Source organism: Schistocerca gregaria, chromosome 1 (genome assembly GCF_023897955.1).
Source record: "Schistocerca gregaria isolate iqSchGreg1 chromosome 1, iqSchGreg1.2, whole genome shotgun sequence".
Lineage (NCBI taxonomy): Eukaryota > Metazoa > Arthropoda > Insecta > Orthoptera > Acrididae > Schistocerca > Schistocerca gregaria.
In genome coordinates this window covers 646,561,069-646,588,157 of record NC_064920.1, presented here as the reverse complement: position 1 = coordinate 646,588,157, position 27,089 = coordinate 646,561,069, and the positions used below count along the sequence as shown (strand labels likewise).

Sequence of the window (27,089 nt, the reverse complement as noted above, 5' to 3'; positions counted from 1 at the left end):
TTTACTGATAATATCTGAACGACCTGATTACTAACAAGTTTATTTTCTATTTAAGCAGTGCCAGATTTTGAAGTACTTTGGAGGAATGGTTCTTCGAGAATGCCTTGAATGATTTACGTCTTATATGATCCTTACTGAACCAATGCTCTTAAAGGCTTCACTGCATCTACATTCAGTAAACAGCAATAATTATTAAAAGGATACCGTAGTAGGAAGCTACGCACATTACGTGTGTGGTTCAGTTTACATCATAACGCTGCCACTCAGCTAAACCCAACAAAATAGAAAAATCAGAATAAAATTTTCACTCTACAGCGGAATGTGCACTGATATGAAACTATCTGGCAGATTAAAAGTGTGTGCCGGACCGAGACTCGAACTAAGGACCTTTCCCTTTCGCGTATAAGTTCTTTACCGACTGAGTTCCCACGAACTTCCACCAGTACCACGTCTCCTGCCTTTCAAACTCCACAGAAGTCGTCCTGCGAAATTTTCATTAATAGAACTCCTGGAAAAAGGACACCGAGGAGACATGGCTTAGCCGAAACCTAGAGGATGTTTCCAGAATGAAACTTTCACTCTGCAGCGGAAAGTACGCTGATATGAAACTTCCTGGTAGGTTTAAACTGTGTGCCAGACCGAGACTCGAACTCCGGAACTTTGCCTATCGCAGGCAAGTGCTGTGTCGACTGAGCTACTCAAGCGTTAGAGCACTTGTCTGCGAAATGCAAAGGTCTCGAGTTCGAGTCTTGGTTCGGCACACAGTTTTAACTTAACAGGAAGCTTTCTTATTTGTTGAAATTAAAGGTGTAAGAAGATGAAGTACTAGCTCTCTATATGACAAAACTGGCAAGAAAATTGGTCTTGGCCTTCTTGAGGGAACCATCTCAAGGTTGGACCAGAATGATATGGGGGAAAGACAACAGAAAACGTACATCTGGATGGTCAGACGGAGATTTGAAGATAGTATCATCCGAGTGCGCGCATTTACCGTCAGGCAGTCTCATGTGTCCCGAAATCTTCATTTGTTTTTGTGGATAGTGTTATTTGAAATCAACTCGCTAGTACTACCGTGTCTCAGTACTTCAACTGTAATGACCTTCACTTACATGTAAATAACTCTCCAACCGGTCCGCTCTAATTACAGGCTCCACCGAAACGTGTAACGGCATTCACACTGGGACCACTTAGTGTCAGTGGAGGTAAGGTAAGTCGGTAGGCGGTGAACAACACTGTAATGGACTTCTTCTCTCCGAGCAGCACCTCGCAGCAGGCGTTCGAAATACATTAACGGTATACGTCCTTGACTCTCCAAGTAACCAACACTGACACTCACCGGTGTGGCAGCCTTCTTACATTGTGGTAGGAGATTCATTTTAAATGAGTGTACAGATATGTATTCTACAGTTTATCTTCTTACTTTGATTCTAACTTTGCTGTTAAGAAAAATGTCTGCAATATCAAGATACAATGCGTCAGGATCCTTCAAAGATATTAAAACACATTTAGCACAACATAAATTGCATTTATTCAGAACTTCAGAATCACTCTAATAATTGAAAATCGACACTTTCGTAAATAGTAGTATTATCTTTTCATCATACACTTTTCTAACATAGTACAAAGCATCCTGACCTGCTCAAATGATTAATTCAATCGCCCATTAACAGCAATTTCAACATCAAATACATACAGAGTGACCTCTTAAAGCAGCAGAGCTCATTTCTCGAAAGAATGTGGCTTCCTGAAGCAACATAAATAAAGTTACTGAAGTAGGTATGTATCAACGATAATTCTGAAAGAAATAGTTTTCTTTGACAAGGCTTCAGTTGATTCCTCCCTCATTTCTTTTCTAATTGAGCTGTTGCTTAGCGTCCAAAGGCCTCAAAGTGTACTAGTCGTTGCATCTAAGATCCTTTTCTTCGTTTTTTCGTTCGCTCGTTCCTTTGTATAAAAGTTAAAAAAAAAAAAACATGTAGAGAAAGCGTAATAGCCCCCCTCCCACCCACCCCCACCCCACCCCCCGGTCTCTCATATCGTAAAGTTTAAAGAAGTTAGAAACAATTCTTCATACTTTCCCGGCGATCTGTTGACATCTTGGATATTCGGGAATCCAGCCGGATGTTCGCGTTGTTCTCGCACGATATTTCAACAGCGTGCCTCGCTGTCTTCTTCAGGTGCTACCTGAGACTGGTCCTTGGGTGGATCGAGTCCAGTATTTATGCCTGGGAGGAGCAGGGCGTTCCCTAATCGGTCCGCGCCGAGTCGAGTGTTCCATCTGTGGTCCGCGCCCGCCAGACTCGGCTTGAAGATGTCAAGTTACAAACAGTTTCTTACATTGGGACAGCCATCATATGAGCACATAAATTCATCAAGTTTATCGGAGAAAGTATATGCAAGGAAGGAAATGAACAAGAAATCACTGAGTGAAACGCAACAACAATGGCACGCTGCGATACCTTCGCGTACATTCAGCTTATAATATTCAGTATATGCCGAAAAGTTTAATTCTTACTCGGGACAAAGATAAGAGTGTGCAAATTTTTATTACTTTTCAAAGTCGCAAATGTGAACGTACATGGCTCGACGTATTAAATCAAAATGTTTTACAGCACCGCCTGCTCCGCCCCTAATTCCACTGGTATTATTTTGAGCTATTTACAAGATTTTCTTGGATTTAAACAGATCATCGTTTGTTGACAAGGATAAAAGTAAATTATTCAGACGCAAATCATTGCTCATCTGACGAAAATGTGATAGAATGTGTTTAATCATCATAAAGCAGAATCAGTGACTGTAAATGAAAGACGCCCTCACCAAAGCTAGACTCGTATCTATTAGCTCTTTCGTTTAAAAACGAAACAACTGTTAGCTACAGTTTCTGTCGTACTCACCAGTGACTAGAGTACAGCATGTCGCCAGCAGAATTACTAGCCAAGTTGTCATTTCAGCTCCTGTAACAAAAAATCAGTCTCTTACAAAACGACTTACCAATTGTTTAACTTCACTACAAAATATTTTAAGGTGCACCGCATATTATTATTATTAATGATTAAGAAAATGCTTGTAATCGCTGATATATATTTCCATTTTCAGGTTACGTATACCATTAACTTGTTTCTAGTGGCTGAAATAGTCAAGCATGATTAGATATTGAAGAGCACGGTACGTCTACGTACAAATAACTATGCGACTACTTTCGATGGCAGACTTAAATTTCCTCAACGCCTGCTTCATCTAATCCACTTGCCTTTTCAACTAAAGAAAGTGCTTCAGGTTTCTGTTGTAGAAGTCAAAGTTGGCACGTTTACTTGCTCCAGGTCTGAGGCAGATGACGCTCAATTTGAAAACAGACAGATAGCATGTTAGTAACGTACAATCGCTCTCAGACAGGGCTACGGGAAAAACGTAAAAGGAGAGAATCGAGCTTTTGAGACTTGTTGCTACAGAACGGTGCTGAAAATTATGTGTACTAATTTTATAAATGAAGAGATTTCCCTCAGAATGTCAAAGTTAAAAAATATGTGGAAATCACCAACCAGAGGAAGGAACTGGCTAAATGGCCGTTAGACGCCCAAGTCCATACAAATAAGAACAGGATGACAGGGCATGCGTTAAGCCGCCAGTAAATAACTTCCATGGCACTATACAGGGCCAGGGAGAGAACAAACTGTAGGGATAAATAGATATTGGTATATATATACAACAAACAGTAGAATTTCTAGGATGTAAGTGCCACTGAAATATGAAGAGACTGCTATAAGAGGAAAAATTGTGGCGGATCCGATCAGAAAAATGGGAAAACTTATCAAACAAACAAAATATGACCCCATGATCAATTAAAATTGTTAATAAGAAAACAGTCAATACAGTAACAGCACTCTGTTCTAAGGTTGAAACTGTTAAAGAAAAGCGTAGATCCTGCCCCATTTCCGCCGTCGAAATCCACCTCGTCTGAGGGTGTTAGGGATTACTTGTATACACAGGGTGAGGCAAATAAAAGAGACGACGATTGAATACGATTGGACGTGACTGTATGCATACAACCACACTCCGCGATTCGCACACCACGTGTACGCCCACCATGTGATCCGTGCGTAGTTCTGTCTGTGTCAGTGTGAGTGGAGCAGTGTAAAGGGGACGCTGGAACTCACAGTGAAGCAACGGATGTTCGTTGTGGAAAGTTACGTGACAAAAAATTCGTTGAAACGGTATGGTTAGACTCTGGTGTCAAAGCGCCAGCATAGAATACCATGCAACGCTTAGTCCAAAAATTTCTTCACACAGAATCTGTTTTGAACAAGTCAAAAAGCATTCCGAAACGTGCCCGCATCCCTGAAAATGTGGCTGCAAATAACCAGAAAATGCTTCAGGATACTACGAAGTCAACCCGACGCCTGTCGCAAGAAAACGGCATATCACGTCAATCATGCGAACAAATACTCCACCGGGTCCTGCTCATGGAACACTACAGATTGTCTGTTGTTCATGCACTAAAACGTGTAAATGCTCCTCTGCGCCTCCAGTTTTGTGAGATGACTATTAACGGCTTGGACATGGAACTATACTTTATGTCTGCTGAAGCCTGGATTCCCCTGAATCGCAGAATAACAGCTTATGGGAAGCGGAGAATCCGCATAACTATCACGAAACACCATTGCACGATCGGAAGGTTGGGTTTGAGTTGCAGTGTCTGCTCGCCACATTATTGGTCTCGTCTTCCTTCATCAGACGCTGATTTCGGAGGTTTACATTGCCAAAATTTTGTAACCATTTGTGGCAACATTAACGGAGGAGAAAAAGACCCAAAGTTACTCTGAACCAGATAGAGCAGCTGGCCATATAGCCGGCAGCACTATGGAGAACATTTACACAGTCTTCACTCCTGACAAAGTTGTTAGGTCTGGTCGCGGCCCTAGCTGGCCACCCAGGTCACCAGAGCAGTCACAGTGAGATTACTTCGCTACGGTCGCAGGTTCGAATCCTGCCTCCGGCATGGATGTGTGTGATGGCCTTAGGTTAGTTAGGTTTACGTAGTTCTAAGTTCTAGGGTACCGATGACCTCAGATGTTAAGTCCCATAGTGCTCAGAGCCATTTGAACCATTTTTTTGAGATTACTTTGCGTGGGGAGCCCTCGAGTATAAGGTGTATCGCAGCAACTGTCGTTGTCTTCAAGAACTGAAGCGGAACATTTCGGATGAGACTGCAGCAATCCCAGCAGTCCAGCTTCGATCCGTTTTCAGCAGTCTGCTGACCAGTTCCCATAAGTGCCAAGAGATGAATGATGGACACTTTCAACACCTGCTACAGTCAGGTTAGTATCGTATTTTCTTTCTTCTGATGTGTTTCTTTGCTCCCTGGATGAACTCTGGTCTTCGGGCAACTTTTATTTGCCCCGAATAGTAGGTAAGCGTTACATTGAGGTTTACAGCTCCGGTTAACTTTCCAAAATATGGAGTAGGACAAACTAGCAAATGTGATATAGTTCCATGGACTCCTTTAAAATTTTCACCTGCTTTTTTCATAAGGTTTCACCTGAATGAAAATGTTATCTACGTTAGTGGTTGCTGGGTCATCGCACTAATACAACGATTTTACATAAGTTGAAGGGGAAAGAACCGTGATTAAGACGCATTCTCACAACATAAGTTTTTTTGTTGTTGCTTCGGATTTTCAATGCCTGTTTGTATCAGCGTGATTTTCAACTTTTGTTTCATTACTCCTTCCACGAAAACTGTGCTCGAATTTCTTGCGAAGCATGTGTGTAATGCTGTAGGTAGTGACAAAAGAGTTTGTGACATGTTTACATGTGAAATACAAAAGCAGTATGTGTTTGTTGCTTTTAAATTTAGCTTGGAATGTTTTCAAAACTGTGCAGCAGTAGATCACATTTAAGTCTGTGTATGCTTCTTACTCTGATATCGGATGATCACTATTCCACAGCCCTGCTGAAACTTCACTAGACATCATTGTATAACCAGTGATAAACTTTTTTGAGTAATCGGTGTTAGTGTTCTATCTCACCAAGATACAAGAATAACTCATTAGCTGAGTTCCAGGCACAGATTTTCAGGAGACAGTGTTTGGGAGTTTTACGTCCATACATCTTCAGTTCCTAAATGCAGCTTTCACTAGTTGGTCTGCCGTTACCCAGTGTTTAATGCCGTCGTGATGAGACTGAGGTGATATGAATTTAATCCACAATATATTTTGACTGTTGCTTGACAGTCCTTCAATAATTAAAGAACGCATGTCTATATGATCTGTGCAACTGTTTCCATTCAGCCGACCTTTGGGTCAGCATATACTGTATGTCAAGGTAGAGACATGCCTTGAGTATTTAGAACTGTTGAGCACTGCACGAACAGAGTGCTACAAGCTGCGACAACGAACACGATGATTCGAGTCGAACCGATTATGACATGTGGTGCATGATTAAGTTTCCATAAGGGAAGTTCCTAGATGCTGTGACGTTCATAACAAAGTTTTTACGGTCTGCACAGCACGTTTACTGTATGTTGTTTACGTCGGAAATGGTCCTGAATGTTTAAAATTGAACGAGTGGACGTCGACGATCCTGAGAGATCGCGGCGACTCCGTAGAAACGGGCGTTTCTAAAAGGAAAGCTAGACCCGGTACCGTGACACACTCATCTCACTCCCAGATCACCGAACGTCCTGAATATTCACGACACACTGATGACGCTCGCTTTACTGAACTAAAAGCTGCGCACCTATGTTTGTGTATTTGTGGTCTCCTTCGGCCATGGAGGAACGCTGCAACTTGCAATTTCTTTTCACCACCAATTCTAAACTACGCCAAGACTTCACCTAATATGTTCACAGATCTGTCTTATTTTACTTCCGATACTTCTAGAAATGTACCGGCAAATCAGATATCTGCACCTTCCATCCAGTCCTTTTAATGTCAAATAACCTGTGACCATCATTACCTACCTTCTATTATCTATCTGTCAGTCTGCCTTACCTATTTGTGTACTTCTATCTTCTCTCTCTAACTATCTATCTGTCTTCTATGCACACATAAATTAAAGTTTCTGTCCGTATGATAGGGCCGATCACAGGAACTACTGTAGGGATTGCGATACAGTTTTCCCTGTTTAGACCGATTCATAAAAAGCTTTGTGTAATTTATAAACATTTCTTGGCTGAGCTATGGTTAACGAAGTCCCTAGCTGCTGTGAAATCAATACCGTTGCCACCTCGCAGTGAATGGCAGAGCTCCTCGAAATCATTAAGTTATGTGGTAGTGATGAAATTCGGTTACATCGAATTGTCCTCTGAATTTTAATCATAACGCTACATAATGGCACATAAGGAAAATTACCGCTGCACCATAAAAGTCGTCCGCTCGTAGATAATCACTGCTACACGTGCAGAGGGGACGGCGCAAGAGACGGGGGAGTCTGGGTATGCAAATGACAGTGTCTGCATGTAAAAAATAAATGAGGTCCACAACTTCCACAAATTAATGACACAGTTGATGAATACGTACCTTCATCTAGAGGATTTCGGCGATTCCGCCCATCCCTAGTACTGACTCAAGTTACCGAAATTTGGAACAATAGAGTTCAGCACTCGAGCTATGAGCAGATCAATACAAAAAAACACTTCATGTATCTCGAAGCAAACTATCTTACGCTATAACCTTCACGTACTGATATCGTTTTGTATATTGCATAAAGAAGCAACCAAGGAATAATGATAGTCGCCTTAGTTGCAACTGAGGATACAGATATTCGTCTCTGGAAATATCATTCGATTTTAACCACTGAGTCGAAACTCCACTACAGTAGTATTTTTGTCTCCTGGTTAGATGTAGGACCAATAGTCATTATTTTATAAAGCATTTTACTCACCACTTTGTGGCGTTTATATCACTTCGGTATCATCATTTCAATTTTACTACTGGGTCACATCGATTGCCATAGGCACGCATCTCAAGGAGAGACAGGCAGACAACGTGCTCCAGCTCGACGTATGGTCAGCCACAGGAGCGTGGGAATGAGTCTGTCGAGTCGACACTGAGATCCTGTGATTTAACGTACATTTAAAAAATAAAAATAAAATAAAATAAAAAAAGACCTATGGAAATTGGTGACAAGGTGGATGAACTTGGATCTTAATAATTAATCTGAAATAAACGTAACTTATTGAAATCATAGGCTGATCTTGCTGGTATATACAAGCATACCTGCGTTTTATCTTTCTAATAATTTTGATATAACAATCAGGTTAACAACGCAGTATGACGAATAAGAGTAGTATGGCGAACACTGACGAGCTGTATTTTTCACTGGTGAAAGACTCCACTATAGATCCCAGTCTCAAGCAGTCTGTCAACGTGTCACATGCAAATGGTTCTGCCGTAGCCTTAAGCTGTAGACAGCCGGCAACAGTATCTGTTGGTGACAAATGGTCCACTATAGCAAATTAGTTTAAAGTTAGAAAGAGCATCGGATGTTATTTAAAGTGAGGATGAAGGATTTAACTACAATAAAAGAACTTGAAAAAGGAACGACCAGTTGCTTTGTGAAAAGATTGGTTTGAAAGTAAGAAATAGAGTAGATTAGAGAAACATTTGCTACGTGTTTGAACGAAGCTGAAAATCATATATAGCATCAGAGATGCTCATACGTTAGTGCCGAAAGTAAACCACTGAGGGAAATTCCACCAGATAAATATCTTATAGTACTCTTTAAAATTCTAAGATTTTAAATACTGAACCGAAAATTCTCAACCGGCACCTCATCTGCTGCACATCATTTTGAGGCTCGTTCATAAGGGGCCGCAAATGTTTAGCTAGTTATTTTATTTCTTACTTTTATGCAAATCACTTCAAAAAATATCGAACCGTTCTTTTTTCCAATTTATTTATTGTTTTCAAGTCTTGTTCTGAAAGCACGAAATGTAATCTATTTAAATATCGATCGGTTCCGGTATTCTACTGTTATCAAGAGTATACAGCTCAAGAGAAAGCAGAGAAGTTTCAATTTTCTTGCACACATCACTTGATTTTAATATGTGGCCTGCTCTCAAAATGTCCTGAATTTATTTCTTGATACGAAGGAAGCATTTCGACAGTTAAATACTCAGCAAACGTAACATTTTACGCTCAAAATACTTAGGCGCTGAAGAGATGAACTTCCTGACAGTTCAGTTATATAGCTAGCAGCAGTTTTTCCCTCAAATTACTAATTAAGTTTTTGTAATTAACTTGGTTAATTTAAAGCAATAAAATCTTTTTTTGCAGATATAGACCTAACGCTTGTCAAATTGAATTAGTCCATTTACCACTCTCCGTTAGGCTACGAAAATGTGAACAAAAATCGATTGTACAATTCACAGGAAATCTTGTTTTCGCTACTCCCAAACATTTAACAAATAAAATTGTTTTTGAAAACATTGTAGGAGACAGTCGGCGATCAAAATAGAATATTTGAAACTAATTACAAAACAGTCTATATCACAAAGGTACGTTTTTTATTACAAGATGACCGATTTCGATCATCACACGATCGTCTTCAGACCTTCAAATCCATAATGATGGCCAATGGCTGTACACGGAGCAGGAACCGCTAAATGACAGCAGTTGACTATCGTCATTCAGAGGTTCCTGCTCCGTGTACAGCCATTGGCCATAAGTATGGATTTGAAGGTCTGAAGACGATCGTGTGATGATCGAAATCGGCCATCTTGTAGTAAACGTGCCTTTGTAGTCTAGACTGTTTTATAACAAATTTCAAATAATATTGTGGTTAGTTTAATTCGATACGGTGTTCGTAACTACTAACAGACATCACCTCCTTGACTCTACTGGCTCTCGCTCGGCAATAAGTTGCTGTGTGTTCGTGTTTTTTCATCACACCAATGGCATCCCTTCTTTTAAACAAAAAATCTTCATCATTCAAGATAGAGTAGCGATCTTCAATATCATCCTCGATTTCACTGTATATTTGTCAGAAAAGAATCTCTGACCGATGGAGAAGATAAGCAATACAGAAGATAACAAATAATGGAGAAGACGCGAGGTACGGAGATCTCTTAGGCTCAACTGTTTCAGTTCATACCACGTAGCCCTCCACATGCAACTTCAAATAGGGTAAAACTTACGGTCTTAGCATCGTTGACGCACTCATGTGTCAAGGCAGAAATTTCGCTTGCAGTGAAAATTATTAAAAGATACGCTGTGACTTCCATCTTAGTAACGACGTGTAATAATGCTTCAGTCCGGCTGTGGCTCGGTAATTGATCCACACTCAAGTCCCGTAAGCCTTATCACGAGAATGATTAATATTCAGGTCACTGCGGATTTCAGAAAAGTGTGTCCATCTTAATGTACGATACGTTATATATAGAGATGTATCAGACACTGCATTGCATGAGAAGTATTTTTTGGAATGTCCTCACTTTAATGATATGTTATGTACGTGACGCGATATCATTTACCCGAAGGCGTGAAAAGCATATGACTCAAATGCGATCTAACGTCGTACAATTTTTGAAGACATTATAAGTTAAATCTAAAAGCAATAAGTGAAAAGCAGTAAGTGATTACTGCAAACTCATAACTTCTATGTTTCACATATAAATATTTCATATGCTCTTTCCACACTAGCCACGGTATTATTATTATTAGCACATTACTGTACATCACAGCAAGCAGCTTCTTCGAACACTTTAATGGTGAATCAGCGGATACTCAATAAAGATAATGGTATGAAGGAAGTTGATTGAGTTCACAGCAGCAACATAAATTCTAAGTTTGTTCAGCATAAAAAAATCATTTTTTTCAGTACTGCTGATAAGTTATTTATTGCCCGAAAAATCCAAAGTCATCTTCTATTGTCAGTTCAGTTTACGTTTCCTGGTTGCCAGTCACTCTTTCGAGGGAACTTCCGACATCTACGCGTTTAATTTATTCATTGCTTTTCAACAACACTTTTTTGCAAGCACGACGTGTGGCCTAAAAATGTTTAATTGTCATTTGGATACTATTCCATGCGTTTATCACGAGAAATATCATAGTTTCGAATGCATGTAGCTGACATGGAGAGGAAACGATCTAACCGTGATGCTAACAACGAATGAAGATGCTTTTTTTAAATATAAAGTGAAATGCACGTGGCAAGTTGTATGTAAAAATGCGAGAAAGTTTTGTTTATTGTAAACGAATACACAGGAAGTCGTGTTTTTTTACGTCGTTAAATGGAAGTAGATCTACTGGAGGCCGTCTGGCTACTCCGCGGTGGGTTGAAAGGAAATGAAAACTAGAAAGTGGAGACCCAGAAATTTCTACGGCTTCGGGGAAATGTGCTCCTTAGTCCAGCCATTAGAACCGCGGAGCTACTTCTATCCTGACGGCATGGTCTGTCCGATTGGCGTTTAACGTCTCGTCGACGGTGAGGTGATTAGAGACGAAACACAAGCTCGGGTCAGGGAAGAGAGGAGAAGAAAGCTGCCAGTTTTGTTGTCGAAGAATCCATCCCCGTAATTGAGTTAAGTGATTTAGCGAAACCACGAAAAGACTTAACCTGAGCGGCCGAACGTGGATTTGACTAGACGTCCTCCAGCGTATGAATCCGTAGCGCCACTTCGCCCTGTGCCTCTGAAGTAAGGGAAACTTTGTATTCTGTACCTCATGAGTACCACGAAGTCCAGATAGGTGAAACTGAATAACTTGGGAGTATTTCAAGACGTCCTACTTGCTGCGGCATTCCAATTAGTCGAGGATGGGTCCGGTGCTAGTGGCTCGAATTGCCCCGTACACACGTCAGCTTTCGGGAAGACACATCGCCCGCGAGACTTTACAGCCGTTTATTGCTATTGTGGCCGCCGCTGGCTCCGTTAGGCCCTCTGGTACGCCACAGTACGTGAGGTGAGAGCGGGCCGGATGCCCCACGGTTCCACCGCCCATCTACACCCAAGCTCGGCCTAAGCCCTGGCCACGGCCATTAAAGTCACGGCGCTTCCCGTCACCCTAACTAATGCCCACTAAATTGTGCCCCCTCCCAAAACACCTGCTCAGTCGGCATCCAGTGAAAGAACTCTGACCCACTGCAACGAGGATGTTCTCCCGATATTGGTAACTCCTCTGAGCGCACACTCGTAAATCTACATCTACATCTACATTTATACTCCGTAAGCCACACAACGGTCTGTGGCGAAGGGCACTTTACGTGCCACTGTCATTACCTCCCTTTTCTGTTCCAGTCGCGTATGGTTCGCGGGAAGAACGACTGCCGGAAAGCCTGCGTGCGCGCTCGAATCTCTCTAATTTTACATTCGTGATCACCTCGGGAGGTATAAGTAGGGGGAAGCAATATATTCGATACCTCATCCAGAAACGCACCCTCTCTAAACCTGGACAGCAAGCTACACCGCGATGCAGAGCGCCTTTCTTGCAGAGTCTGCCACTTGAGTTTGCTAAACAACTCCGTAACGCTATCACGATTACCAAATAACCCTGTGACGAAACGTGCCGCTCTTCTTTGGATCTTCTCTATCTCTTCTGTCAACCCGATCTGGTACGGATCCCACACTGATGAGCAATACTCAAATATAAGTCGAACGAGTGTTTTGCAAGCCACCTCCGTTGTTGAAGGACTACACTCTCCCAATGAATCTCAACTGGCACCCGCCTTACCAACAATTACTTTTACATGATCATTCCACTTCAAATTGTTCCGCACTCATACTCCCAGATATTTTACAGAAGTAACTGCTACCAGTGTTTGTTCCAGTATCATATAATCATACAATAAAGGATACTTCTTTCTATGTATTCGCAATACATTACATTTGTCTATGTTAAGGGTCAGTTGCCATTCCCTGCACCAAGTGCCTATCCGCTGCAGATCTTCCTGCATTTCGCTAAAATTTTCTAATGCTGAAACTTCTCTGTATACTACAGCATGATCTGCGAAAAGCCGCATGGAACTTCCGACACTATCTACTAGGTCATTTATACATATTGTGAAAAGCAATGGTCCCATGACACTCAGCTGTGGCACGCCCAGAGGTTACTTTAACGTCTGTAGATGTCTCTCCATTGAGAACAACATGCTGTGTTCTGTTTGCTAAAAACTCTTCAATTCAGCCACACATCTGGTCTGATATTCCGTAGGCTCTTACTTTGTTTATCAGGCGACAGTACCGAACTGTATCGAACGCCTTCCAGAAGTCAAGGAAAATAGCATCTACCTGGGAGCCTGTATCTAATATTTTCTGGGTCTCATGAACAAATGAAGAGAGTTGGGTCTCACACGATAGCTGTTTCCGGAATCCATGTTGATTCCTACAGAGTAGGTTCTGGGTTTCCAGAAACGGCATGATACGCGAGCAAAAATCATGTCCTGAACTTCTACAACAGATCGACGTCAGAGATACTACACTCCTGGAAATGGAAAAAAGAACACATTGACACCGGTGTGTCAGACCCACCATACTTGCTCCGGACACTGCGAGAGGGCTGTACAAGCAATGATCACACGCACGGCACAGCGGACACACCAGGAACCGCAGTGTTGGCCGACGAATGGCGCTAGCTGCACAGCATTTGTGCACCGCCGCCGTCAGTGTCAGCCAGTTTGCGTGACATACGGAGCACCATCGCAGTCTTTAACACTGATAGCATGCCGCGACAGCGTAGATGTGAACCATATGTGCTGTTGACGGACTTTGAGCGAGGGCGTATAGTGGGCATGCGGGAGGCCGGGTCTACGTACCGCCGAATTGCTCAACACGTGGGGCGTGAGGTCTCCACAGTACATCGATGTTGTCGCCAGTGGTCAACGGAAGGTGCACGTGCCCGTCGACCTGGGACTGGACCGCAGCGACGCACGGATGCACGCCAAGACCGTAGGATCCTACGCAGTGCCGTAGGGGACCGCACCGCCACTTCCCAGCAAATTAGGGACACTGTTGCTTCTGGGGTATCGGCGAGGACCGTTCGCAACCGTCTCCATGAAGCTGGGCTACGGTCCCGCACACCGTTAGGCCGTCTTCCGCTCACGCCCCAACATCGTGCAGCCCGCCTCCAGTGGTGTCGCGACAGGCGTGAATGGAGGGACGAATGGAGACGTGTCGTCTTCAGCGATGAGAGTCGCTTCTGCCTTGGTGCCAATGATGGTCGTATGCGTGTTTGGCGCCGTGCAGGTGAGCGCCACAATCAGGACTGCATACGACCGAGGCACACAGGGCCAACACCCGGCATCATGGTGTGGGGAGCGATCTCCTACACTGGCCGTACATCTCACGTGATCGTCGAGGGGACACTGAATAGTGCACGGTACATCCAAACCGTCATAGAACCCATCGTTCTACCATTCCTAGACCTGGCAAGGGAACTTGCTGTTCCAACAGGACAATGCACGTCCGCATGTATCCCGTGCCACCCAACGTGCTCTAGAAGGTGTAAGTCAACTACCCTGGCCAGCAAGATCTCCGGATCTGTCCCCCATTGAGCATGTTTGGGACTGGATGAAGCGTCGTCTCACGCGGTCTGCACGTCCAGCACGAACGCTGGTCCAACTGAGGCGCCAGGTGGAAATGGCATGGCAAGCCGTTCCACAGGACTACATCCAGCATCTCTACGATCGTCACCATGGGAGAATAGCAGCCTGCATTGCTGCGAAAGGTGGATATACACTGTACTAGTGCCGACATTGTGCATGCTCTGTTGCCTGTGTCTATGTGCCTGTGGTTCTGTCAGTGTGATCATGTGATGTATCTGACCCCAGGAATGTGTCAATAAAGTTTCCCCTTCCTGGGACAATGAATTTACGGTGTTCTTATTTCAATTTCCAGGAGTGTAATAAGTATTTATGCTGGCGGCAAAACTTCCTATACTGGTGCATGCCACCTACTCTCTTTTTAGATCAGTGGTCGTTAAACTTAGTTGCGCGACAGCGAATGCCGACATAGTGGAGTGACACCTCGGGCCGCATATGTATCGATCTTATTATTAATTGGTAACCTACGTAATTTAGTACGAGTCCGCAACAGACTACCTGCGCGGAAAGTTTGCCGCCAGCCCCCAAGTACTGATAGCTAAAAGTCGGCACCATTCTGAATATTTTGTATAGACTATTCTCTGTTCCAGATTTCTGCAAACCTCGGCGATCTAATAGTTGTCACAGTACAGTCGCGTGATGAAGTGTTGTTGGTTTTACTACATGTGGGAATCACTTTCATTAATAATAGTATTTGTACTTATATTTAAGTGCAGTATTAAATATGAGACACTATCACAAAAGTCTGACAAATGATTTAATGTTAGTTTTCTCTAAACACTGCACTATATTATAACCGCTTTAAGTAAATTAATGTTCCTTGCTACAAACATGTACCGTATTTGAAGATGACAGTCTTTGCAAAGCGCAATCGTAAATCCATATTGCTTATATGTCACAGTTTACACCATAGCACCTGGTCGGTACGAGTCGTGGACACCAGTGAGTTGGTGGCACTGGAAGACAGACAGTAAAACATCTCCCTCTCATATCCTCAAATCCCGTAGCGACCACGCTACTTACCCCTCTGCACAATCACGAAGGGAGTCCGAGAGGGTTCAGTTTTGGGTAAACTACTATTCCTATGTGATGACCTTCCATTTAACATTCAACAAGCGGAATGGGTACTTTACGCAGGCGATCCTGTCGTTATAATAAATCCCATTAGAGAGGAAGCAACAGAGCATATTGTAAATGCTGTTTTCCACACGATGTTGTAGCTGATGTTTTCCACACGATGTTGTAGCACATGAGCAGTCCAATACAACAAACAACCGTACTAACAACTGCTATAGCACGTGAGCAGAAGTCAGTAAATAGGGAAGAATGCTCCAGATTTTTGGGTGTACATATTGAACTGGAAGAAGCGTATTAAAAATATTATCAAACAATCTTCAGTTACTTTCGCTCTTCTTGTAAGTGCTAATCTTGGAAATAAACGAGTTAAACTACTGATATACTTCACGCAGCTCAACTCAATAATGTCTTTTTTCTGCTGTCATCAGTCTCTGACTGTTTTGATGCGAGTCGTCACGAATTCGTCTCCTGTGCTAACCTCTTCTTCTCAGAGTAGCACTTGTAACCTACGTACTCAATTATTTGCTGGATGTATTCCAATCGCGGTCTTCATCTACAGTTTTTGTCCTCTACAACTCCCTCTAGTAGCATGGAAGTCGTTACCTCATGTCTTAACAGATGTCCTATCATTCTGTCCTAATTATCAGTGTTTCCCACATATTCCTTTCCTCTCCGATTCTGCTCAGAACTTCCTCATTCCTCATTCCTTACCTTATCAGTCTACCTAATTTTCAACATTCGTCTATAGCACCACATCTCAAATGATTCGATTCTCTTTTGTTCCGGTTTTCCCACAGTCCATGTTTCACTACCATACAATGCTGTACTCCATATGTACATTCTCAGAAATTTCTTCCTCAAGTTAAGGCCTGTATTTGATATTAGTAGTCTTCTCTTGGGCAGGAATGCCCTTTTTGCCATTGTTAGTCGGCTTTTGATGTCCTCGTTGCTCCATCCGTCACTGCTTATTTTACTGCCTAGGTAGCAGAATTCCTTAACTTCATCTACTCCGTGACCATCGATCCTGATGTTGAGTTTCTCGCCGTTCTCATTTCTACTACTATTCGTCTTTCTTCTTTCTTTACTCTCAATCCATACTCTGTACTCATTAGACTGTTCATTCCGTTCAACTAATTATGTAATTCTTCTTGACTTTCATTTGTCATCAACAAATCATATCACTGATATCCTTTCACCTTGAATTTTAATTCCACAACTGAACCTTTCTTTTATTTCCATCATTGCTTCCTCGATGTACAGATTGAACAGTAGGGGCAAAAGTCTACACCCTTGTCTTACACACTTTTTAATAAGGGCACGTCGTTCTTGTTCGTCCATTCTTATTATTCCCTCTTGGCTGTTGTACATATTGTATATGACCCGTCTCTCCCTATAGCTTATCCCTACTTTTTTCCGAATTTCGAATAGCTTGCACCATTTTACATTGTCGAACGCTTTTTCGAAATCGTCAAATCCTATGAACGTGTCTCGATTTTTCTTTAGTCTTGATACCACTACTAACCACAACACCAGAGTTGCCTCTCTTTTTTACGAGTTAGCCCTACTTCTCCAGCGCAGTGAGCTCTCATAGACCTATCCCCTCTTTTATGTATGGTGAAGGATGTACGAACAAATAGACATAGATATATTGATTCCAGAGAGTGGAATGCATCTGCAATAGGAAGTATCCGAGAGTGGGGCTGCCTTTATAGTAGTAAGTATCCCAGAATGTGGTGCACGAATCCCAAATTTAAATGACACGTTGTGTCATATTGCACGACATGGCACATACCATGTTGGATGATGTTATTGCATATGTCATGTTATATCATATGACATCATGGACCATGGTACTTCTTTTGATATGATACATTATACACTCCTGGAAATTGAAATAAGAACGCCGTGAATTCATTGTCCCAGGAAGGGGAAACTTTATTGACACATTCCTGGGGTCAGATACATCACATGATCACACTGACAGGACCACAGGCACATAGACACAGGCAACAGAGCATGCACAATGTCGGCACTAGTACAGTGTATATCCACCTTTCGCAGCAATGCAGGCTGCTATTCTCCCATGGTGACGATCGTAGAGATGCTGGATGTAGTCCTGTGGAACGGCTTGCCATGCCATTTCCACCTGGCGCCTCAGTTGGACCAGCGTTCGTGCTGGACGTGCAGACCGCGTGAGACGACGCTTCATCCAGTCCCAAACATGCTCAATGGGGGACAGATCCGGAGATCCTGCTGGCCAGGGTGGTTGACTTACACCTTCTAGAGCACGTTGGGTGGCACGGGATACATGCGGACGTGCATTGTCCTGTTGGAACAGCAAGTTCCCTTGCCGGTCTAGGAATGGTAGAACGATGGGTTCTATGACGGTTTGGATGTACCGTGCACTATTCAGTGTCCCCTCGACGATCACGTGAGGTGTACGGCCAGTGTAGGAGATCGCTCCCCACACCATGATGCCGGGTGTTGGCCCTATGTGCCTCGGTCGTATGCAGTCCTGATTGTGGCGCTCACCTGCACGGCGGCAGACACGCATACGACCATCATTGGCACCAAGGCAGAAGCGACTCTCATCGCTGAAGACGACACGTCTCCATTCGTCCCTCCATTCACGCCTGTCGCGACACCACTGGAGGCGGGCTGCACGATGTTGGGGCGTGAGCGGAAGACGGCGTAATGGTGTGCGGGACCGTAGCCAAGCTTCATGGAGACGGTTGCGAATGGTCCTCGCCGATACCCCAGGAGCAACAGTGTCCCTAATTTGCTGGGAAGTGGCGGTGCGGTCCCCTACGGCACTGCGTAGGATCCTACGGTATTGGCGTGCGTCCGTGCGTCGCTGCGGTCCGGTTCCAGGTCGACGGGCACGTGCACCTTCCGCCGACCACTGGCGACAACATCGATGTACTGTGGAGACCTCAAGCCCTACGTGTTGAGCAAATCGGTGGTACGTCCACCCGGCCTCCCGCATGCCCACTATACGCCCTCACTCAAAGTCCATCAACTGCACATACGGTTCACGTCCACGCTGTCGTGGCATGCTACCAGTGTTAAAGACTGCGATGGAGCTCCATATGCCACGGCAAACTGGCTGACACTGACGGCGGCGGTGCACAAATGCTGCGCAGCTAGCGCCATTCGACGGCCAACACCGCGGTCCCTGGTGTGTCCGCTGTGCCGTGCGTGTGATCATTGCTTGTACAGCCCTGTCGCAGTGTCCGGAGCAAGTATGGTGGGTCTGACACACCGGTGTCAATGTGTTCTTTTTTTCCATTTCCAGGAGTGTATAACATGACAAGGGTAGTAACACTAACAAGTAATAAAGCGTGAATATGTCAAGTTGTTTTGATTTAAATTTCTTCGAAGCTGCCACTTAACTCAAAAATCTTCTCTAACTGTGCCCAGGATATATTCGCGTTTTTTGTGCTACAATAGGAGCATTTTTCATTCAGGTAATATTAAGAATCTTGTTTTTGCCCTGATATATACCTATAGACACTGAATGTGACACATTAATAACACATTCTGACTTCATATTTAAAGTCTCGGAGATGGCAAAAGTTAAGCAAAGTGCAACGACAAAGAGTGAGGGCGGAGTGGATCGGCGATGGGTACCGGAGGTAGCACAAATGAGATTATAGTTTAAACGTTGACTGTAAATATAACACTACATTTCCTCGAAATGTGTTAATTTTTGGCCTTCCAGGCTCAATCTGTGCAGGGCAAATGTGTTTGCCATTTGAGCCCTACACAATCTAATAATTTGAAAACGGAGAGCTTGGTATGGTAGAAATAGTAATTTAAGATGACGTTTCTGCAAATGTATATCTAGAAAATCGGCATTAGCGACGTATTATCAGAATTACTGAAAAGTTCTTACGGAACATAAATGCAAGCACTGTTAACGTATGTTGCGTAGTCCGTCAGGAAATTGCAATGCAACTTGAATGATGCATTTTTTGTTTGAAGCACACATGAAGGGGAAGGTACAGCTGATGAAATATTTGGACAAAGGAAAAGGTATAAGTAAATCCAATATAAATCCAGGACAATCTATGAATAATCAAGGTATATAAAATCAACCGTCATGGATAAACACAAGCATCGGCTTAGAACATTTAACATCCCTCCGAATAGAATAAAAAAATTACGTAAGAACAAATTTATACCTTTACGTAACATAACATTGGCAGTGAGATAATTCGGTTGGAAGTAACTCGATTTAAAGATGGTTAACTCAGAGACGGGTACCGATCCTCAAGTGTTCAGATCAGTTCAAGCGGGGAAAAATGAAGCCTAACACCCTCGTGTTTTTCAGTCACGTGAATATAACCAGAATGCTTGCACCTTGGTGCAGTCTCCCTGTTATGCTGATAGTTGCTGGCTTTGAGTTTAAAATGTTGCGGTGACCACTTGTGATCGATGCTCTCCAGGGCAGAGAGCGCTTTGTGCTTAAAACGGTAGGTGGCGTCAGACTGGAAAACACGCGCCTGGCACTCAGAATGGCCGGCGCAGAAAGCTCTGACGTTTTCACAAGAGACACCTAAACTTTCCTGTTTTCACAGGCGTACCGTTCCTGAGGACACAGTCAGCTAGTGACTTATCGTCTAGCGAGATTTATGAGGGTGACGTAAGCCTGGAAGTAGTGGGGGAATAATATGGGATATTTGAACAAGAAAAATAAGACATGATTTTGATAAAGATCTGAACATACGAGAAAAGAATCGAATAGGAAACACCGAAATATCGTAAGGGACGTTCGAATTTATTATAACAAACGTATTTTTAAAAAGTTACAAAAGAAAAAAAGTCTTTTATTTCGAAGGGGCCAGAAGACGAAAGCGGATATCAGTTAAACAACGCCGTGGAAAAACATATTTTTTACGGACCAAATACTAATTAATCACTTGCCTATGTGCAGCTATAAATTTTGTCACAGCTCTTGACTGATTCAGATTAGACTGCTAGTTGAAGTCATTCTAGGCAGTAGAGCTACGACAAATTAAACAAATGAATTACTTTTCTGGAAGTTCTCAGGGTCTTTTACTAGTACGCCAGAGAGAGCCCTGTGACAGATTACCACAATATACGTGAAAGGTAATAAAGAAGGAATAATAAGAGCGTAACTGGCATGCTGGAATGATACGTTACGTTGAACACGCGAGGAGACACAAATATAGAAAACGGAAAACATCGTCATTCCATAACAAGAAAGTCAAATTTAGTATATTTGTCAAGAAACGTTTTACACCAACTGCACCTCTACAAAGCGTGGGGATTAAATTAAGTAAAAGTAGTTTGCTGGAAAGTACGCATCTCCCCACACCTGTGAAATGAAAACTTCCTATTCACTCATCCATTCATTCATTCACGCAATCAGGCCCAGTGGACTAGGTGCCACCACAGTTAGAGCTCACCATCTGTCTCTGTCTTCTGCTGTCTGTCTCCCAGCTATAAGTCTTCTCTCACTCCATCCATCCACCTCTTTCTAGGTCCTTCCTCTGGTCTGCTGCCTGATGGGATCTAGTCCATTGTAATTTTGGGCCATCTTGTTGCCTCCATTCTAACTACATGTGCAGCCCATTGCAGGCTTTGCTTCTCACTCCCAAGACGTTGGGCTCCTTGTCCAGCTCTTCCAATTCTGTGTTATGGCGTCTTCTCCATTCTCCAGTAGTCTGATTTCGGACTAGCCCAAATATTTTCCTGAGGACCTTCGAATGTAAGCAGTCGGCTAAGGTCTTGTTTGCGAGTGTTACAGGTTTGAGGACCATAAAGTACTACTGGCATTATTAATGTCTTATACAACCGTAGCTTTAGTTGTTGAGAGACACTTCTACATTTTAATATAGGGTCTAGAGAATGATAGCATCTGTTTCCCGCCTGCAGTCGTGCTTTTATCTCTGCTTCAGTTGATGTTACTTTTGTAAAAATTGATCCAAGGTATTTGAACTATTTCACTTGTTTATACCTGGTGTTGTTCACAAATAAATCTTGAGAGTTTTGGATCTTTCTTCCTATGGTGATATACTCAATCTTTTCATAGCTAATTTGTAGACCGATCCTAGCTGCCAAAAACTCCAAGGTCTGGATACTTCTTTTCAGATCTTCTTGTGTACATGCTAATAGTGCAATGTCGTCTGCATAGCCAGATATGTAATGTGTTCATTGCCAATTTGAATGCCCTGGAAGTCTTCTTTGTTGAGATACCGCATTACCTTCTGAAGTGCCACGCTGAAGAGGACAGGTGATAGCCCATCTCCTTGGAGTAATCCTGTTACAATTTGGAAGCTTTCTGTCATTTTATTGCCTATCTTAACCTTAAGCATTGCGTCATTTAGGCATACCTCTACAAGTTTGACCAATTTCTTTGGTATACCAAACTCTGTCATAGTTCTAATCAGGTTAGGTCTATGTATACTGTCGTAAGAATTCTTGAAGCCTACAAACAGGAGATGTATCTCTCGTCCGTATTCGTACATTTTTTCACAGACCTGTTTTAGGACAAAAACTTGGTCCGTCGTTGTTCGTCCCGCTTGAAGCCTCCTTGGTATTCTCCAATTATGTCTCATGCTAGAGGTTTTATCCGTTCTAATAGGCTGTTAGAGAAGATCTTATAACAGGTGTTGAGTAGCGCTATGCCCCTATAGTTGTCACATACTGATTTGTCTTTCTTTTTATACATGGAGCATATCACAGCTACCTTCCACTTCATGTTTTGCCCAAATTTGCTGGATTAGCTTGTGGATTATGAAACAGAGCATTTCGTCTCCAGCCTTGAGAAGTTCAGCGGGAATTCCATCCTCTCCTGGACTTTTACCATTCTTAAGGTTTTTTATCTGGTTCCTTATTTCTTCAATGGTGGGTGGAGGATATTCTGGGTCTACTGTTACTGGGTCACATAACTCGAGTAGTTCGGTTGGTTCATCAGAGTTTAGTAATTCTCTGAAGTATTCCACCCATCTTCTCCCAATTTTTTGATGTTCTGTTAACATTCTTCTATTGGCATCTCTTATGAATTTGTGTTGATGGTATGTCCCTCCTTTAAAACTTTTCATTTTTCTATAAAGTCCTTTATACCTTTTTCCATGAAAGTCTTGTTGAGCTTCCTCCATGATGCTTTTTACATATTTTCTCTTTGGTTTCCTGAGTGTGGCTTGTGTCTGCCGTCGTATTTCTTCGAACTTTGATTTTTCTTCTTCCTGCATATTACTTTGTATCCACAGTAGCTTGGCCCGTTGCCTCTCCCTGATAGCTTCCTCACACTTCTCATCTAACCACACTCTTTTTCCCTTAGTTCGCTTTGGGATTACTTTTTGGGCTGTTTCTTTAATGGTCTCTGCAACCGCCTTCCAGTTCTGATGTACCGCAGTGTCTCCTTCCTCCTCATTCAAAGCCTCAAAACGGTTTGTCAGTGCTAACTTGAAAGTTATTCTTGTATTATCGTCAATCAGACTCTCCTGGTCATATCGAGTGACTCTTTGCATTCTTTTTTACTTCCTGGGTCTGCATACTGTTTTTCTCCTTCCCCTGACAAGGAATGGTTTGATCCACATTCCGCGCCTCTTGCCGTTTTCAAATGAAAACCGCCTGCTAGGTAGTATTCAGAATCATATTGCTCCACCCATGCACTGCAGTATGTTAAGCATGCTGTCGATGCCGTCAAGACGATGGCCAAGACGGAGCCGCTTACGCCCGTCCCAGCTTTCGACGGCGGTCCTCAGTGTGTGAAGGGGGGGGGGGGGGGGCCTTCGACGACTGCATGTTTCTACAGGTTCAAGAACTCTCAATCGCGTTCATATCAGCAGTTCGACTCAGTTGATCCCTGCCACATGGTGGAAGACGTTTGTGAGGTGAGCAGGGAGCTATTAAAAGAATAGCCGAAATGTTGAATGTCGAATTTATGGATGGACATTAGACTGGAGGGTCTTGTCAGATTCTATACATCCCTCAAATGGTCCACAGAAGTTATGAATGATATCCAACAGTCAAGCATGATACACTACCAAAGCATGACTGCCTCATCTCTCTGCAGATATCAGGCATTGATACATGGCCACCTTCCTACTCTTATATGAGGACCTCCAGATGTCAAATCTTGCGGTCGTCGATGAAAAGAACCCAATGATGTCAATACAGAAATCTTTCTAGATGATCCCCAGCCAATTTTCTTCGTGTAAATGTGCCGGGGACTCTGGTACTGTTGTCCTTAATGGACTCTTAGAGGTCAAATTTGTCGTGTGGAGACTGTTTTCCATTATATGATTAGATACGACCCAATCAGGTCGCCCCCAAAGGTGCAGCTGGTATTCTTAAGCTGCAGGTGTTCACTGAGATCAAGATCGTCAATGATGTGTGTCTCACTATTGCGGTGGAGTGTTTAAATGACGTCAGTGTGGTTACTCCAGTTTTCTAAGCACCACTTTCCTTGTTGATAATCATTCAAGCAATGAAGATACATATTGACAGGCTGAATAGGGTATAAAAACCGCATTGTCCCGTCTAAATTGGAAACACAACGCCTTCAATTGAGATGCACGGCGAATTTAGATTTACTTTTACGTCAGTTACACGGGTCGTTTACGTGGCGATTTCCTATGGTCACTGTAGTACTGAGAATGAGATCCGCGGTCAGAAACACGTAGTCGGTCACTGTGATTCGAGAAGGTCGGACAAGCGTGGATCTGCGACTACACGTGTGCGACTCGAGCAGGAGGCCGGCAGGTGGGTTTCACCTGCGGCGCCTGGTTTGCCCGCAGCCGCGTTAACGTCAGGTGACCCCTGACCTGTGGACCGCTAGCCTGGGAGCGCCTCGCGGACGTGCCCACGTCAACAGCGCTGCCCGACCAGGCCGTGCCTATAAACGCCGGCTCGATTAAAAGCTCGATTAAAAGACTTCCCACCGAGGAAAGCCGGCGCGACGGCCAAAAGCCTGGAGTCTCCTGCAGGCGTGCCAACCGCGACTCGCGCCGCCTCAGTGTGTGCTTCACCTCCGGCCACGTTACTTTTGCTGTGACCGGTACGATTCGGTGGTAGTTCAGTTTGACGCCACCATTTATCCGGATATATCTGAGAGCAAATATCCTGTATGGTTATACAGTACTCGAGTAAACCTCCATCTAAGAGTAACTCAATAAATTAGTGTGCACTGTTACACTGTAAAGTCACGTCCAACGTCACATATACACTACGAAGAAAACATTGGTTTGCTAAAGTATACACGGTGGTCCATTGATTGTGATCGGGTCAAATATCTCACGAAATAAGCGACAAACGAAAAAACTACAAAGAACGAAACTTGTCTAGCTTGAAGGGGGAAACCAGATGGCGCTATGGCTGACCAGCTATGGCGCTGCCATAAGTCAAACGGATATCTACTGCGTTTTTTAAAATAGGAACCTCCATTTTTAATTACATATTCGTGTGGTAGGTAAAGAAATTTGAATGTTTTATTGGACACTTTTTTCGCTATAATAGTCACAAACGAATAAGAACGTGGTATCACGTAACATTCCGCCAGTGCGGACGGTATTTGCTTCGTGATACATTACCCGTGTTAAAATGGATCGTTTGCCAATTGCGGAAAAGGTCGATATCATGTTGATATATGGCTATTGTGATCAAAATACCCAACGGGCGTGTGCTATGTATGCTGCTTGGTATCCTGGACGATATCATCCAAGTGTCCGGACTGTTCGCCGTATAGTTACGTTATTTAAGGAAACAGGAAGTGTTCAGCCACATGTGAAACGTCAACCCTCACCTGCAACAAATGATGATGCCCAAGTAGGTGTTTTAGCTGCTGTCGTGGCTAACCCGCACATCAGTAGCAGACAAACTGCGCAAGAATCGGGAATCGCAAAAACGTCGGTGTTGACAATGCTACATCAACATCGATTACACCCGTACCATATTTCTATGAACCAAGAATTGCATGCTGACGACTTTGAACGTCGTGTACAGATCTGCCATTGGGCAAAAGAGAAATTACGGGACGATGACAGAGTTTTTTTGCACGCGTTCTATTTAGCGACGAAGCGTCATTCACTAACAGCGGTAACGTAAACGGGGATAATATGCACTATTGGGCAACGGAAAATCTACGACGTCTGCGACAAATGGAGCATCAGCGACCTTTGCGGGTTAATGTATGGTGCGGCGTTATGGGAGGAAGGATAATTTTCCCCCATTTTATCGATGGCAATCTAAATGGCGCATTGTACGCTGATTTCCTACGTAATATTCTACCGATGTTACTACAAGATGTTTTACTGTATGACAGAATGGCGATGTACTTCCAACATGATGGATGTCCGGCACAAATAGCTCGAGTGCGGTTGAAGCGGTACTGAATAGCATATATTTCGTAACAGGTGGATTGGTCGTCGAAGCACCATACCGTGGCCCGCACGTTCACCGGATCTGACGTCCCCGGATTTCTTTCTGTGGGGAAAGTTGAAGGATATTAGCTATCATGATCCACCGACAATGCCTGACAACATGCGTCAGCGCATTGTCAATGCATGTGTGAACATTATGGAACACGAACTACTCGCTGTTGAGAGGAATGTCGTTACACGTATTGCCAAATGCATTGAGGTTGACGGACATGATTTTGAGTATTTGTTGCATTAATGTGGTATTTACAGGTAATCACGCTGTAGCAGCATGCGTTCAAAGAAGTACATGTATCACATTCGAACAACCGAAATAAAATGTTCAAACGTTTAATTAAAAAAACCTACCTGTTACCAACTGTTCGTCTAAAATTGTGAGCCATATGTTTGTGACTATTACAGCACCATCTATCACAAAGCGAAAAAAGTGGTCCAACTAAAACATTCATATTTCTTTATGTACTACACGAATGTGTAATAAAAATGGGGGTTCCTATTTTTAAAAAAACACAGTTGATATCCGTTTCACCTATGGCAGCCCCATCTAGCGGGCCAACCATAGCGCTATCTGGTTTCCCCCTTCAAGCTCTACAAGTTTCGTTATTTGTAGTTTTTTCGTTTGACGCTTATTTCGTGAGATATTTGTCCCGGTCACGATCAATGGACCACCCTGTACACCGAAATCTGCGCAAACCAAACCCCTGTTGCCGAAGACGTCCAAAACGTTGAGACTAACAGACTTCATTTAAAACACTCACGGTTGTACAAACACGGAGAAAGACCTTCATTTTTAATTATGCTTTTAACGATCGGCGTCACTATGACTTACCGCACAGCTTCGGCACAACGGAAGCTAGAGTTTGAGCTCGACAGAATAATAACTAGAAAACTTAATAATAAAACCCGTCTACTGACTTTTATAGCGTTTTCACTATGCCAATGTACTTTTCCAAGTTAAAAGTTCATCGTAAGAGCTTCAGCTTTGTTGAAGGACCTACAATGCTATGCCAACAGCCAAAGATGCGAATCTCTGGGAGTTACACCACATTCTTAAATGCGGTTTGCCAAA

The 27,089-nt window shown here is 43.2% G+C and overlaps 1 protein-coding gene across 2 annotated transcripts in view; it reads right to left on the bottom strand.

Annotated features, from left to right (window-relative positions):
• LOC126361083 (cadherin-89D) overlaps nucleotides 1-27,089 on the bottom strand; it is a 380,910-nt gene that overhangs the window by 251,329 nt on the left and 102,492 nt on the right. For both annotated transcript variants that reach the window (XM_050007764.1, XM_050007765.1), the window contains exon 2: nucleotides 2,895-2,954. In XM_050007764.1, coding sequence (XP_049863721.1) covers nucleotides 2,895-2,946 — 52 coding nt within the window. In that variant the 5' untranslated portion in view covers nucleotides 2,947-2,954. The remainder of the gene's footprint in view (nucleotides 1-2,894; nucleotides 2,955-27,089) is intronic.